This window comes from Neocloeon triangulifer, unplaced genomic scaffold (genome assembly GCF_031216515.1).
Source record: "Neocloeon triangulifer isolate White Clay Creek 2 clone unplaced genomic scaffold, ASM3121651v1 ptg000001l, whole genome shotgun sequence".
NCBI lineage: Eukaryota > Metazoa > Arthropoda > Insecta > Ephemeroptera > Baetidae > Neocloeon > Neocloeon triangulifer.
Window position 1 is genome coordinate 10,357,794 of NW_026775544.1, and position 15,463 is coordinate 10,373,256.

The 15,463-nt window shown below is 36.7% G+C and overlaps 3 protein-coding genes across 3 annotated transcripts in view; 2 read left to right on the forward strand and 1 right to left on the reverse strand.

Moving 5' to 3' along the window:
• LOC132201319 (protein slit) overlaps window positions 1–8,544 on the forward strand; it is a 34,583-nt gene extending 26,039 nt beyond the window's left edge. The window contains exons 2-9 of the mRNA XM_059627400.1: window positions 709–865; window positions 3,520–3,772; window positions 4,398–4,709; window positions 4,764–4,900; window positions 5,187–5,339; window positions 5,685–5,865; window positions 6,660–6,799; window positions 7,229–8,544. Coding sequence (XP_059483383.1) covers window positions 835–865; window positions 3,520–3,772; window positions 4,398–4,709; window positions 4,764–4,900; window positions 5,187–5,339; window positions 5,685–5,865; window positions 6,660–6,799; window positions 7,229–7,497 — 1,476 coding nt within the window. The 5' untranslated portion in view covers window positions 709–834 and the 3' untranslated portion in view covers window positions 7,498–8,544. The remainder of the gene's footprint in view (window positions 1–708; window positions 866–3,519; window positions 3,773–4,397; window positions 4,710–4,763; window positions 4,901–5,186; window positions 5,340–5,684; window positions 5,866–6,659; window positions 6,800–7,228) is intronic.
• LOC132201314 (tectonic-1-like) overlaps window positions 1–15,017 on the reverse strand; it is a 44,239-nt gene extending 29,222 nt beyond the window's left edge. The window contains exons 1-4 of the mRNA XM_059627387.1: window positions 14,859–15,017; window positions 14,096–14,310; window positions 13,016–14,031; window positions 12,446–12,516 (exon numbers count right to left, since the gene is read on the reverse strand). Of these exons, the coding sequence (XP_059483370.1) occupies window positions 12,446–12,516; window positions 13,016–14,031; window positions 14,096–14,310; window positions 14,859–14,904 (1,348 nt within the window). The 5' untranslated portion in view covers window positions 14,905–15,017. The remainder of the gene's footprint in view (window positions 1–12,445; window positions 12,517–13,015; window positions 14,032–14,095; window positions 14,311–14,858) is intronic.
• LOC132201309 (leucine-rich repeat transmembrane protein FLRT3-like) lies at window positions 9,645–12,857 on the forward strand. Its single transcript, XM_059627374.1, has 5 exons — window positions 9,645–9,678; window positions 9,727–10,072; window positions 10,127–10,477; window positions 10,529–10,874; window positions 11,313–12,857. The coding sequence occupies exons 1-5, from the start codon at window positions 9,647–9,649 to the stop codon at window positions 12,383–12,385; spliced, it is 2,148 nt and encodes a 715-aa protein (XP_059483357.1). The 5' UTR covers window positions 9,645–9,646; the 3' UTR covers window positions 12,386–12,857.
• Window positions 15,018–15,463: the final 446 nt, after the last annotated feature.

Consider the following 15,463-nt stretch of genomic DNA (forward strand, 5'->3'; position numbering starts at 1 on the left):
AAATTGGAATGGCATGTTTTCAAGAAAAATTTTTAACATTTACCCTCAAATCTTTCCTGGACGCACCCAATTAAAAATTAAATAATACATTTACAATATAATACATTCTGGCTGAAATTTTTAATTCTCTCTACATCTTGTACAACAATGAAAATTTTTCATGGCAAAAAGTAGAACTTTAAAAAGAGAAATAAGTTTATTTTAATAATATTTTTTTAACATTTAAAATGACAATTATTTTTTATAATATATGTTACATTTTACTCTTATAAGCTTTTATATATTTCATATATTTTAAGTAAATTTATTTTTCAAATATTATTAGTGTCAATAATGCATTATTATTGGAGGAAATAATTTTTTTTGTGTATTAATATTAATAAAATAATTTAATTATTTATTCTTGAAATGATAGTATATCAAAATTATTTAGGTAGCCTTTTATTCAAACCATGATGTACTGTTTTAGTATCGTCTAATTAATACAAGATAAATATTCAAATAAAAGACATAATTATAATAATGGTTAAAATATGGAAAAAGCGAGACTATGTTGCGTTAAATTTCGATTGATACGTTTCTCAACATGTGTCCTTAAATAATTGAGTAGTTGGGGGTGCATGGGGGCCGAAGCGGAGTTTTCCGGCCGGCTGCGTTTTCCATGCTAATAAATTGTACAAACGGCTACTTTGCTCTGTGTGCCCGCAGGGACTGAAGTGAAGGGTTGCGGACACCGGCGCATGGCCGGTGGTGCGTTTCGGTGCTAGCACTCCAACGACCACCACGTCAACCGCGAGGGGAGGAGGTGGTGAGGCGGAGAGAGACTAGAACAGCATGGCCAGGCAGCAGCCACGCCGCTCGCCAGGTGAGTCAAAATTTAATAATTCAATTGTGTTTTTAAGGAGAACATTATATTTTGAGCAGCTGCAATTCTAATAAATTCCATAAGATGGCGTTTTGTGTTTTTATATTTTGATCAAGATTAATTTACGCGGGATTTGTTTAGGCCCTAATCTTGTTTTCAGCTCGCTTGTTTGTTTGGATGCCTTCAAAAGTTTATGCAACCTGCTTTGATTCAGATCCCAGCAGGTTGCCTAACTTCTTGTTTAAAGCAAAGTTTTCACGTGAACATAATTCCAAATTGTTAATCCACAGTGCAAATTCCTTGTCTGCGCCGTATAAAATCTCATCTCACTGAAACAAGATTGTTTGCTGAACAAATTTGCATAAAAAAAAAAAAAAAAAAATAGCAAAGCTGTACAACCAAAAATTAATATTGAAAAAGATAATCTCCTTATTTTTCACTTCTCAATTTATTAATTGTGAAAATTGGTTCCAGAAAAAAGATTTGGAATAAGATATTTTGCGAACCTTCCAATGAAAAACAAAACCTTAAACTTAATTGCATTAACAATTTTCAACACGTCCACGTAAACATAATATGAAATAATTGCTTTTTGATCCAAAAAGTAATTAAATATACAGTAATAACTAGAGGGGGAAAAACATGAAAAGTAATTTATTAATATTTACTTTCCATTAAATTGTGTTTTTAATACTTCACATAATTTTTAATTACCAAATTTCAAGTGAAATTGGATTGGCATTGCTAAATTTATCTCTTCATAACAGACGCATAGTGTTGGCGCTGAAAAAAGTTGTTCTCTTTTAAACGCGCTTGGCATGATCAAATAATCCTCCAGAGATTCATTAGCTTATTTTGAAACATGAAATGGAGCGTGTTCAAAGTTTTTTTTTGCGTATTATTTCGAGCTTGGGTCCGCCAGGATTTGCGTTTACTCGGAAGCACAATAAAACCGGGCGTGTATAAAAGATAGGCCTCCCGCCGACATCGGCTTTATCTCTTCCAAATCACATTACACGACGTGGTGGTTTAATATAAAGTATGAAATTTCATACTGGCCGTTCTCGGGCACTGCCAATAAAGTGAAACCCTGGCGGTGCTGCCGAGTTTATTATTGCGAAGCCGCTGTGGTAGTTTGCACCAACTTTGCTCCCCGCCGGATCAATTTGATTCGCTGCAGCCACTTGTGAGCCGAATCGAGTTTCTCTCAACAAATAAATAATAAATATACCACGCGGCGAACTAACTGGCGAGGGAGAAAAAATTCGATCATGTCGCTCGGCGGTGTTTGCTTGACATATTTGCAACGGGGTTTATTTTGCTTGCTCGGTGAAACGTAACTTTATTTATTTTCCTCGTGCTGCCACCCCGTTTGATGAAAATATCAATTCGGTTTCGCAAACATGGGCTTTGTGGTACTGTTTACTATCTACATAGTTCCATTGTGGATTTATGGAATTTTACTTTAGGCTCAAATACTGTTATTTAAATCTACTAATCTAGGAATATAATTTTTATTAATCGATTTTGATCGAGTGCTGTTACTTAATTATGGTGATCAAATAAAAAACATATAATTTAATTATTAGCATATTTTGATATTAATATTTTCAACACTCATACTAAGATTTAAAATCAAAAAGTGCTCTGTATCGTCACTCATGTTCGGGAGGTGTCGCAAGGCGCCGAACTTGTCTGCTCGAGGTTTGTGCCGTTTCCTCGAGTTGTTGGAATTCCTGCACCAAATGGGGGCATTTCATAAAGTCCAGCGGCACCTGGCTAATTTGGTAGACTTTCCAGCCGATAAGCACCGAATGGAGCTTGGCAGGATCATAGTCTATTCAAATGAATCACAAAAAAAAAAAAAAAAAAAAAATAAGTACAAGATCATTAATAATAAAATTTCTGAAATGAAGTTAAATATAAAATCATTTTGTTATCACAAAAGACACTAAAAATACTGTTTTATTACAATAGGATAGGCATTAAATCTTTAAAAAGTTTATAATCTTATATTTTTGTCCTTTATTTGCCGGCGGTGACCATTTTTTATTATAAATAGTTTTCAAATTTTATTTAGTCCCTCTTAATTTGCAATACTGTTTCACGGGCTTAATTCTTTCTACGAATTTGAAGCACCCTCTCAAATGAAATAGTAAAATTTCCAGAAATTCTTTGATATTTTTCTACTCCCCATACCAAAGTGCTCAATAATTGATTTAAATTTGATTGAAATTGCTTCTCTGTTACGGTCAATCAGCCAGTGGCAAAATCAAAACCTGACTCTTTGGCTTTGAGAGTTCACAAAAACAATTGATTACAGAAATCATTCATTGAGCAGAAATAACTGATTGTTAAAGGAAAGTCCAACTTTTATTTGCAACTTTTTTTTCTCTGCTGCTTTTCAAATTACGCGGAAAACCTCTCGCTGGGAAAATATTAATAGAGGCGTAGCAGATCCGATTTTTTTTCCTCTTCTTGGGGTGAAAGCAATTTGGCTGCGTTTCAATTTCGTACACAGCCCTTTGATGTAATTAGAGGGAGCAATTATGTAAATTGGATGCCGGTCAACACAGAGATACAGTTTCACGCCATTTCAGGCAGATTACAAAGTTTTGCCAAAAAATAACAAAACAAACATTGGAAATTTGCAGAGCGAGTGGCTGTGTGGCTGCTGTTGGGGTTGGGGCTGTGTTTGAGCGTGGGGGTGCTGGGGGCCCCGTCGCAGTGCCCCTCCTACAACGAGATCAGCCCCTGCATCTGCAACGTCAAGAAGAATGGTCTCGACCTGCTGTGCGAGTTCACCGACCTCAGCCACATCTCCAAGTCCATGGGCGTGCTGAAGGGCCGCCAAGTCGTCCTCTACTACCTCAAGCTGCGACACAACAACCTGCCCAAGCTGCAGGGGTGCGTATTTTAATTGCCAACACGTATTGACACGCACAAGAAAAACCCCTTGCCCTTGAACTCTTTAATTTTTTATGTTGTTGGATGCCGCAAGTTTCACTCTCCGAGAGTTATAATTATATCCGAATGATTTTAAAATTTTCTTAATATTATTGAAATAGATAAACTATTTCCTTTCAATCAATTCAATGTAAAAGGGTGCTTAAAATTTTAAACTTATTTAGTAATTTAATAAAAAAAAATTGCTGTTTAACAACATTTTCAATACCTATAAAAATTATTTATAATGAAATATTTGTATGTTAATTTTTTCCAGCTTTTACTTATTTTATTTCATTTTTTTAATATAATTAATTTAAGACAGTTTATATCCAATTACTATTGCAATGCAAGTTTTTAAATTGAATACTACATTTTCCAATCTGTTTCAACTCAGCTAAAAATTGCAACAGTTAACAATTCTAACAATAATATCATTAGTGGCAAAAAGATATGGGCATATTTAAATAATTTAAAAAGCAAGTTATTTTTCATCTTTTTCATATTCAAACAAAACAAATTTTTTTACTCCAGAATCAGATATAGATTGAATAAATTTTGTAATTAGCTGAAATATTTGTGTCAGATTCGTATTTCTCGGGCTGGACATACGACACCTAACGATCCACAACAGCACCCTGGCCGTGGTGGAGGAGACGGCGCTGAGCTCGGTGGGCAAAGGCCTGACCCAACTGGACTTTTCGCAGAACTCTCTGCAGCAGGTGCCGACGGCCGCCTTGAAACTGCTGCACAAACTGCTGATCCTCAACGTGAACCACAACAGGGTGGGTTCGCTGCACGCAAAAGCCTTTGAGGGGTTGGACGCCCTCGAGATTCTCACCCTCTACGAGAACAGGATCAGCAACATTGACGCGGACGCGTTCAAGGGCTTGGAAAAGTAAGAAGCCAATTTAGAGTTTTTTTTTCTTACTTCTTTTCACGTCGCTGGCAGGAAACTGCGCCGATTGAATTTGGGAGGCAACGACTTGAACTCGGTGCCCACAGCGGCGCTTTCCATTCTGGAGAATTTGCATAAGCTGGAGCTGCCCGAGAATAAAATCACCGAGATTAATGAGGGCGACTTCGAAGGTGAGCACAAAGATTTATCGACCTGCATTTGCATGAGAATTGGAACGACCTCTGCTTGCGCCTCGTAGAAAAGGGAAAAACTTTGCAAATAATGTGTTGAGAGTTGAAGAATAATGCAACTAGCTGGTCTCCTAAGTAAAACAGGTTGCTTTTATAGATAAAAGATAAAATTATTCACCACTCATTGTTGAACTGGCTATTTTGTGCAAATTAATAAATCTATAAAATACTCTTTGAAGAAGCTAATGGAACAAAATTCCGGATAAATAATTGATATAAATTTCAGGTCTTGGTAACCTCGACTCGCTTGTCTTGGCACACAACCACTTGAGGGTAATCCCAGCCCGAGCATTTGCCTCCCTTGTCAAGTTGAATTCCCTCGAGTTGGATGGAAACGGCATCAGTCGGCTCGATGCCGACGCCTTCATGGGACTCGAAGGTAAGTTTGCCCATTCGCAACTTTGAATTTATTGCTTTTACAAAGAGCAGCCTGATAACGATTGTTCTGTTCGCGCGCGCGATTAAATGGAAATCTGGGTCCCAAACGACATGCACACAGTGAGATTGCGTATATTTATTTTTAGTTGGCCTCACTCACCCCCGATATATATATGCATCACGTGATAAGCCCAATCAATAGTCGACTGCTCTCTATGTTTCTCATAATAATTGCTCCCCAAACACAATTAACTGCGCGTTTTAAACTGCCGCCCATTACAAAACAACGCCAGACACAACAACACTCACTTTTATGACTGCCTAATTAACCCCGTTTGTCGCGCAGAGAATTTGCAGTACCTGCGTCTGGGCGACAACAACATGCACGAAATTCCGAGTGATGCGCTCAGGTCGCTGCACAGACTCAGACACCTGGACCTGCGGTCTAACAACATCACCGTGGTGGCGGAAGACGCCTTTGTTGGATTCGGGGACTCCATCACTTTCCTCAACTTGCAGAAGAACGAGTAAGGAGAAAATTTTGCTAATAAAACCGTTCTTATAACTTAATATTATGATTTGAGTAAATTCGGAAAAAAAATTTACTTTGAAGTGAAAAATTTGATTATATTTCTTAATGTTTAATAATTATTATTAATAATTTTTTTGGAAATATAAAGTTATTTAATATCAGGCTTAAATATAATGTGTCAAAATGTAAGCAAAAATCAATTAATGTATAATTATGTAAATAACAATTTTGTATAATATAGAATTCATGATCAAATAAATTTCATCTCCCTTCTGTGGTCAGTGCATGATTCACATTAAAGGGTATCAATCAGTTAGTGAATTATTTATGAGGGCATGAAAATTTAAATGATTTTTGATGGAAAATCTGACACAAAATTTGTTCAGGCAGATGCGCCCGAATTTTCGATTTACTGTGAACTGAAATCACGCTACCAAACTAATTAGTTTAAATGAAGAGCATACACAGTTTTTGAAATTCATCGACGTGCTCGCAGTTGATGTATAAAAGGGAGGGAAATGCGGCGCTCGCCATCAACCGAATAAAGCACTTTGCTGGCGCTTCAATCCTGCTCCAAAATAAGCTCCGCTTCAATTTACCACCTCAGTAAAAAGCAAAAATCTTTCGCACTTGGCAAATTTGCACATTTTTCATTGGCATTTTAATACATAGAAAAAGAGTGGGTTTGAAAGCAAAAAAAGTAATTTAACTATTCGTGCAGAGAATTATTGCACGTTCGCTTATGCTTGTTTTTTCTCAGGTAGAGTAATTGTCCCTCTTTCGTTTCAGCATTAAAACTTTGCCGGCGCTGACTTTTGAGAACTTGAATTCCCTGGAGCAACTCAACTTGCAACATAACAAGATGGATCGCTTGTCGGAAGAAGTGATGGAGCCAATCATGGACACGCTGAGAAATTTGGACGTCTCTGGTATGTAAAAATATCAGTTTTGTTTTGATAAATTAATATATGTTGAAATAACTTTATCATACATATTATAATGTAAGGTTACAGGTTCTTGTAATGTTAAATGCAAGCTAAGATCACAGCAAAACTAGTAGAAATCTTCTCTTTAGGGAATTACTTAGCCATTATGAAGATGCGCAAATTTTTTATAATTTAGAAATATTAAATACCGGTAATTATTTTAAATTTAATATGTTTTTAACGGGTACAAATGTTATAAAAAAACTATTATATAGACAAAATGCAACAAAAAAATAAAATTTTTAATATAAAATAAAAACAAGTTTAAATTAATTATTTAAAAACATATGTTTTTTTATACTTTTAACTTAAAAATATAAATTATTAAGTAAAGATAAGACACAATGTATTTTTGTTGTTGTAAATTTACAGACAACCCCTTGGAATGCACGTGCGAGCTGACGTGGTACATGGACTGGCTGAGAAGACTCCGCGGCAAGGACGACGAGATCATGCAGAAGAAGAAGACCATGTGCATCCTGACTCGCGAGCGCCACGAGTACAATTTGAAAAACCTGCCGCTCGACCGCATGAATTGTGTGGGCAAAAATCTGGAGCGTCTCTCGTCCGGCTCCGATTCTCTGGGGGCGTTGGCCACCCTCACTTGGGCGGCCACCATGACCTGTCCCTTAGTTTTCTGAACCAGCTCTCACTATACATGTACACACGCTAACCGCAAAACAAAAAACCAAATCTCTACAAACATATCACTGAAAAGACCTTAATCGCATATCAGAAAACTAAAATACATATCAATGTGTATGTGGAACGTTTTTTCTCACACACGTCGCATTTTGGATGTCTTTTTGAAACATATCACTTTCGTCTCGCCCGAGACGACGCTGTTGAACCAAACACGAAATTAAACTTAAGGATACATTTAATAGAGCAACGTGTATTGTAAGTTACCATTGTTCCATGGCAGAGGATTTTCTTATCATTTTAAATAAATTAAATATCCATAATTTAATAATCTATTTAAGTTCGGCCAGGGCCGATTTGGCGTGAATAGGATTTCAAAAGGTTGGAACACCACTCAAAAGACTTTGAAGTTGCGCGGAATTGACGATTGAAATTTAATTTAATTATCATTGCCACAAAAGTAAGTTAGTCATTATGATATAGAAATAATTACAAATATAGTTTTCGGTGTAGTTTTCAGTGTAGAAATAATTGTAGACGTGTGTAGGAATAGGTGGTAGTTAGTTTGAGTGTAGTTGTTAGTGTGTCTAGCGTTTTGGTGCCGAGGGTTTCTTGACCCTCAAACCATCGACCACAATGAAATACATATCCACTGTAAAACTGATCAAAGCTCGCCTCCTCCGGCCGGTGAAATCGCGCACCCCGTTTCCACGAGGGTTGATTTCCTTCCACCTGTCGCGCGCCAAAGTCAGACAATGGTCGGCCCTTGCGGACGCCAAACGCGCGATTTCGTCTCAATGGAGGGAGGAAAAGCACCACAATTCACTAATTTGACATTGATGCATATCCTTTGTGTGAATATACGTGTTTATATTTACATTATACAATACTCTATACACGGGAAGTAATAATTTTAAGAGCTGCGTACCATGCGTCTTGATATTACACACACATACTATGGAATTAATCGTGTATTTTACTTGAGCAATCAAGAATTTATATCTGTTGTGCGCTTAAAACGAAATAAAGGTAATTGTAAAGACTAACGTGGCGTGTTTCATTTCCAAAATTTATAAACTGAATTTCCTTTGCCTGCTGCTTCGTTTTGAAATCAGCGACTTGCTAAGCTAGGACTTTAAGAAATTATGTGTATTAGAAATTTTACAACCATGTCATTTGTCATTGAAATTATATTCGGATTAATTATTATTTATTTATACTGTACAAGTCAAGATGGATCTGAGAGGTAACAAAATGCTACAAAAGCTTAAATAACATTACACATATATTGAACTAAAGTTTAAATAAAATTAAGAATTTTGAAACAAAAAACAAAATAATATCTTACATACGTTTGTTATAAATGATGAAAATAATAAATAAAATCAAATGTTTATTTATATTGACAATTAATAATTTAGCAAAATTAATTAATATTTAAAATGTGATTAAAAAATAGCAAGAAACTTTTGCAATAGTACTTAAAATTAATTATATAAGTTATTAACAACAGCATAAACTTTTTAACAAGAATGTTGTTATAGTCTGTCCTTTATTCAACTAAATACAAAAATCAATGCTATTCTATTCGAATAATAAACGTTTCATTGAAAAAATCATTACAATTGCTTATTTCTTATATAAAATTTTGTTAAATTGAAGATTCCCAGTGACTAAGGATCATCCATAAAATCTTATGAACTTATCTGATGGTATATTAACCAACACATTTTGGTTCCTGGACCATAAAAAATAAAGCCTGTCATAAAGATATTACCATTAATCTTTGTCATCTTTCAAACTAGTCAAATTCCTAGAATGAATGTCTAAATAAATTACGGGAAGCCATCTTTACAAAGTTTTTTTTAAATTTTATTTTTAATTTGCTGCTTCAGTTTTAATTGGCAAGTAATTTATTTTTGAGAATTCTGACGGTTAGAAATCTGCGTGGCAAATAATATTTTGAAGGGTCTCTCACTCACAGAGGCATTTAGCCGGGGCTCTCAGCAGAGATAGACCGCAAATAAGCTACACTTTGACAAGTTAATCGCTACTGATTGCGTCGATAAGGGTTGAAGCAGGGGTGGCATATGGCCTTTTTAGCCAAGCCGAGTAAATTTGGCATTTCATTTGCGAATCTGTCTAGAAATGAGTGCCAGCATTCGACAGAGCAAAGAGAGGTGATTTTTTTCTGTAATTCTTGAGGAGCAATTAATTTTTCTGTTCAGTTTGTTCACGGTGGGCAGCGAGGATGAGAGCAAACACCACCGGGTGAGCTTGTATGTGGCCGGCGTGAGTGCCGGTTTGCTAATCTTGATTACTATCGTCCTTGTGGCCATCCCGCAAGACCTGTACAGCACTGGCGGTTGCCATTCAAAGTGCAACACGACGCCAAATCCACCGCAGACTTCTGGATTCAAACCGGCCTCAGACTTTGACAGCTGCACCATCAATATTGGCGAAAACCGCACGGGGTGCACCGTGCTTTGCCAAAATTTCCGCACTTCCGAAAGTGGCGTCCCGCCTGGGGAAGCGATTAAGCAAAATTTGATAGGCCTGAACACACTTCATTCAGTAAAATTCAAATTAAATGTATAATTTGTGAGTGGTAAATTGTCTTTGATTTAGAACGAATGTGCTGCAAAGTGGAAATTGCTGATCAAATCTGCAGTTTTTCCAAATTACAAGATTGCAGCTGATTGGTTTCAAGTGGGCGATGGAGAAATTTTACCCGCAATATATCACCTAGAAATTCAGAATTGTCCTGGTCTGAATCAAATCGAATCGGGAGCATTTGCCGAGTTTCCGTTTGGCGGTAGTTTGAAAATATTGACTTTGTCTCAAAATTCAGCCTTTACCAAATTGAAAAGCGGCATGAACAATGGCCTGACCTCTTTAAATGCATTTAATTTATGGGGAAATGGCGTGATTCAACAGGTCGATGATGATTTTTTCGAGACAATCAAATCGTCAATTGAGGTTATAATTTTTTCTCATCAAAATTGCACAATTTTTAATATTAAATTTTAGATTTTGCAGCTACAAGGCGGCTTTGAATCTGAACAAATTGTGGCGAGTATGATTGGAGCGTGCCAGGATCCTTTCAACAGCCTAATTTTGGTTGATCTGAGGTTCAACTTTCCTGGGCCAGCAGGTTTTAAACATTTAGGAAAAGACACGCTGTCTGCGATCTGGAATGTCGAGTCTTTGTATCTGCAAGAATCTGCCATTGAAACAATCGATTCTGACACTTTCAATGAAATATCTGGAAGTTTGACTTTGCTGAATTTGGCTGACAACCTTCTTAAAACACTTCCAAATAGGACTTTCCAAACAATGGTGGATATGCAAAGTTCAGTGACACTTTTTTTGGCAGGTAATTATTTCCAAGATATTAAGTAAGAATACATTATTTACAATAACATAATATTTCAACTTAACCCACAGCAAATTTAAAATTCATACGGGTGCAGCTGTTTCATTTATTTTATTTATATTTATAATAGTTAGTTTCTAACGCTAAAGAAAAAATAAGAACTCTTTATTTTGCATTCCTCCAATTTATGTTGTGTGCATTTTTCCGCATTTTTCTACAGCATACTGCATGATGAATCATTTTAATCAAAATAGCCTAATTAAAAAAATTTATTTAAAATTCTAAATCACGCCCCGTTTTTAATTTTACAATTTAGCCTTTTTTGTGCATCTCAAGTTACGTTATTTAAAGGTTATTATGTAAATGCATATTATAAAGTATTAATTAATAACAGCAAATTAAATCTTCAGTTTGAATTTTTGTTTTTGCTGATTACAGGAAATCACTGGGAGTGTGATTGCCATTTGAAATGGCTGCAAGACCTACTCAAAAGCCCTCTACATTCTTTTAACCTTGGTCCAGGTGACAACCCTCTGTGCAAGGCCCCCGAGTCGGAGGCAGGGAAGCACCTGATGGAGGCCGACATGAACAGTTCGTGCCCGGAAATCGAAATTCCACCTCCGCTAAAAATCGATTGCATCCCTCAGACCGAAACAACATCCGTGGGCACCACAACTGCGACCACCACAACTGAAACGCCAAAGTTCCAATGCACCCTTGCTCAAATAAAGTATCCAATTTTGAGCCAATCTGAAATTCAGCCCGAGCAGAAATTTGAAATTCAGGAGAGGAGCAAAGACACAGGGCCGGCGGAAGTTGTCGTGCGCATAGGGGTGGATCAGGGAGGACTCACTCTGGCTTGGCACTCAAACGGCCAAGATTTGAAGTGCGACAGGGACATCAAAAGGCCGGAGCATTTTGTGGGAAACCTGAGCCGAGACGTGGCCTATGTTTTTTGTCTGTTCGAAGGGATGGAAATCGTTTCACCCTCGCAGTGCCAGGGTCTGACCACGCAGCCGCCCTGGGAGGCCAGACCGTGGATTTTAAACAAGCAGATGCCGGTGTGGGTGTCCGTGTCTGTGGCGATCGCCATTCTCTGCGCCCTGGTCGGCGCAGGCGCGGTCATTTGCGCCGCTTGGCAAAAACCCACCCTGCTGGCCCTGAGCAGCCGCGTGGTCAAAGTTCGCACTTCCAACACGGAGGCGGTTGTCATGCCCAAGCCGGCCAAAAAGCAGTGCAAGAAGGGGCAAAACGCCGAGGGCGACGGCGTTTCGATTCGCAGCGACCCGAGCTACGTGTCGGTGGTCAAGGCGTCCAAGGTCAGTTTGGTCGCCTTCAGGTTTCGAGAGTGGCTCAGGAAGGTGGATAACGGCGAAATCGAGCCTTCCGGCCCTGCCTGTGCCGACAACAACATCGACGACGCCGGCAGTCTGCCCGATAGCAATGCTAGCGTCAACGCAATCAACGACAACGACTCTTTTAACTCTATCAGTAGCGCTTCGCAGCTCTAACTTTGCCGAGTTCGGATTTATCGCAAAAAAATAATGGAAAGATTAGAACCGAGTACTCACCAAGATTGGAGAACAACAGGTTGAGGTAGCCATCCTCCCATTCAAGCGTCTCGTTGCCACCATCTGTTGTGCTGAAAAACAATCGCAAAAATGTTACAAACTGTTAAAATAAAAAGTATAAATATTTAATATTGAATGAAATGATACAAGACGGGGGGAAAAATTCCTAAACAAGACAATTTTTTAAGGACGGATTTAAGTTGAAAAAGACACACGTGAAGTTTCTTTATACAATATTGAAGATTTAAAATAGTAATTTAAAGGGTGATCTTTTTTCGAAGTTTTTAAAAGCAAAATATTTATAAAACTGTTGTTTGGATGTCTCAAAAATTCATAAAAAAAATTAAATAGTAGCAATCAGCAGCAATGAAAGAAGATTCAATATTGAAATAAAAATTGGAAATTGATGATGATGGACAAAAATTTAAAACATTTCACCTCATTAAATATTAATTATATAATATAATTTTATGTTATATGAATTGTATTGAAATGTATTTAAAACATTTAATGGTGTAAATAAAAGGAAATAATATGTTTGAAAAAAAATAAACTGATTTTACGTCCAACCTGTTCAATAGTGTTCCAATAATCAAAGGCTTTCCATCCAAATATCCTGGGTTTCCAGATCGCTCAATTTTGGGCAAATTATTACTCTTTGGTTCCTCCACTTCATTTGTACTATTTTGACTCTCATTCATTTCATGCAAATTCGCTTTCCAGTGTTCAAACGCAAAACTGAATGTCTGGCTGAGGAAAAATTTCGGCGTTTTCGAATCTGTTTTTTCGTACATCTTAATTGAAACGTCTGCTAGTTTAAAAGTGGCGTTGACAGATGTGATATTTGTTCCATTCCACGTTATTCTATATTCGGCGCTGATCAGAGCGTTGTAACAAATGCCCGTGCGCGGATCGAAAAAGGAATTTGTGAATAGTATATCAGTACAAGGCTCAAATTTCTCTTTGATCCCATCTTTTGAATAATAGTCAATTACCCTATTATCTCTTTTCTGAATTCGGACAAAATTTTCACCTCGTTTGTTTAAACACATAAAATTATTAGTGATATTTGCAGTTTCCAAAGCCTGTCCTGTGTTGCCAATTACCCTCTCCAAAAATTTATCAACAGAAATCGGGTAATTAGCGCACGAGTCTGCAGACAACTCCCTCAGACAAACAGTATTTTCGTTTATCAAAAAGCGCACGGGCTTGTCTAAAAGACAGAAATTCGAGCCAGGCACTTTAGTGGGCAGAAAAAAATGATCTTCGGAATTGTTGTTTGGCAAAATTTTCATCTTAAACCCGAATTTGTAAACTGGAGGATCGACTTTTGCTTTTGCAGGGTGATCATTTGCGAATTGCTGGGTGGCGTCGGCAAGCTTTAAAAATTTGTTGTTTTCGTTAATTTGTTCGGGAGGCGCGAGAAAGTGGCGGCCAAGAAAGGGCGAATTGTCAGTTATGTAGCAAATGAACGGATGCCAAGAGGAAAGGTTGGTTTTTTCTCTGCAGCTCCAAAAGTTGTGTTTCGAATCGGCTGTTTCTTTTTGTTCGCACTCAAAAGCCTCTCTTTGAATTACGCTGCAGTCCTAAAAAATATTATTTTCATTTTTGGCATTTTTTTTTACTTCGAAATATGCAAAATTATATCACCTTGTCAGAGCAGCAGTTCAAATCACAATAGTTTGGAGTCAGGTCGCAATCTGACGGTGTTGTTAAAGTTAGCAAAGGGTTGAGATAATTTCTTTCGGCCCTGCTAGTCGAGTTTAGAGCTTTCTTGGTTTCATTGTTTGCTGTTTTTAAATTAGCTCTTGTATTTTTGTTGACAACTTTGGCTGTTTTGGCGCTGATGCACGCTACAAATATTGCTAAAAGAAATGAGAGTATTTTTCAATTTTTTTTTTCAATTAATATTAATCAGTATTAATATTTTCAGTAATAATAATTTAAAATGTCTGCATTCATTAAATACAAAGCTTGCAAGGTGCGATTAATGTGAGAAAAAAAATTGCATAAATTTAACTGTGTTGGATAAATTATTTTCAACAAAGTATTCTACTTTCACATTCTGCCATTAGATTTTATAAACAAATCTGTTGATAAAATAATTTAATGTTTATCGTTTTTTGTGATTTATTGTGACTATTGTGAGATATATTATTATTATATTTTAATTAAATTTAGTGTATTTATTTATCATATTTTGTAAATACAAAAAAGGAATCTATTTCTCGCATCAAAATTTACTTTAAAGTGAGCATTTCAGAGCTGATTTGCATCAATTAAATATGTGCAAACAAAAATTAAATTGAGGGAGTCGCTTGAGACGGACAGAAATAAATAATCGAGTTTGTGCAGAGGAAATGAAGATTCAACAACCAAAGCCCTAGCAATCGATGGAGGCCTTTTCACTTACCGACGACTAGAAGAGTGCCTTGGACGTTCTTGACGAACACCATCATAGGAAAACGCGAAACAAACACTTGGACAAACAATAAAAAGCACCGAGGGAAATGTTTTCAGAGTTATGCACGTTCAAATTCGGCCGGCTGCTTTTTTCACACTCGCGTGCACACCCCACTAACTACGCCGGCAAAACAGCGGCATGTGTTCCAAGCAGGTGCTGCCAATCCTCGCGAACTATCAATGCGTTTGCTCGATTTTGGCGGTAAATCCACGTGATTGATAATGCACAGTGAGCCTCCTTTGTCTTGGTTTCTTGTATGATTTGAGTAGAATAAATATGGAATAAATATCAATAATTAATTCAGATGATCATTTGAAAATATTTACTTCAATGTTCGTACTGGTTCAATCTGTCATTATAAAAACTGACCAAACACATTAATTGCTTGAGTTGTTTTTAGATAAAGAAATGATCGTTTTTTTTTTTGTTAATAATTTAAACATAAAATTAAAACCTACGTGAAAAAATTTAACCTAGCAATTTTTAAATGAAAATATTAATTTTGGACTTTTTTTAAACAAACGTTTTTAAATATCAAATAACTTTCAAAAAAT

Coding starts and splice junctions, on each gene's coding strand:
- LOC132201309 (XM_059627374.1), top strand. CDS start 9,647: ATGAGTGCCAGCATTCGACAGAGCAAAGAGAG. Junction 9,679..9,726: donor ATTCGACAGAGCAAAGAGAG/GTGATTTTTTTC, acceptor TTTTCTGTTCAG/TTTGTTCACGGTGGGCAGCG. Junction 10,073..10,126: donor GCCTGAACACACTTCATTCA/GTAAAATTCAAA, acceptor TCTTTGATTTAG/AACGAATGTGCTGCAAAGTG.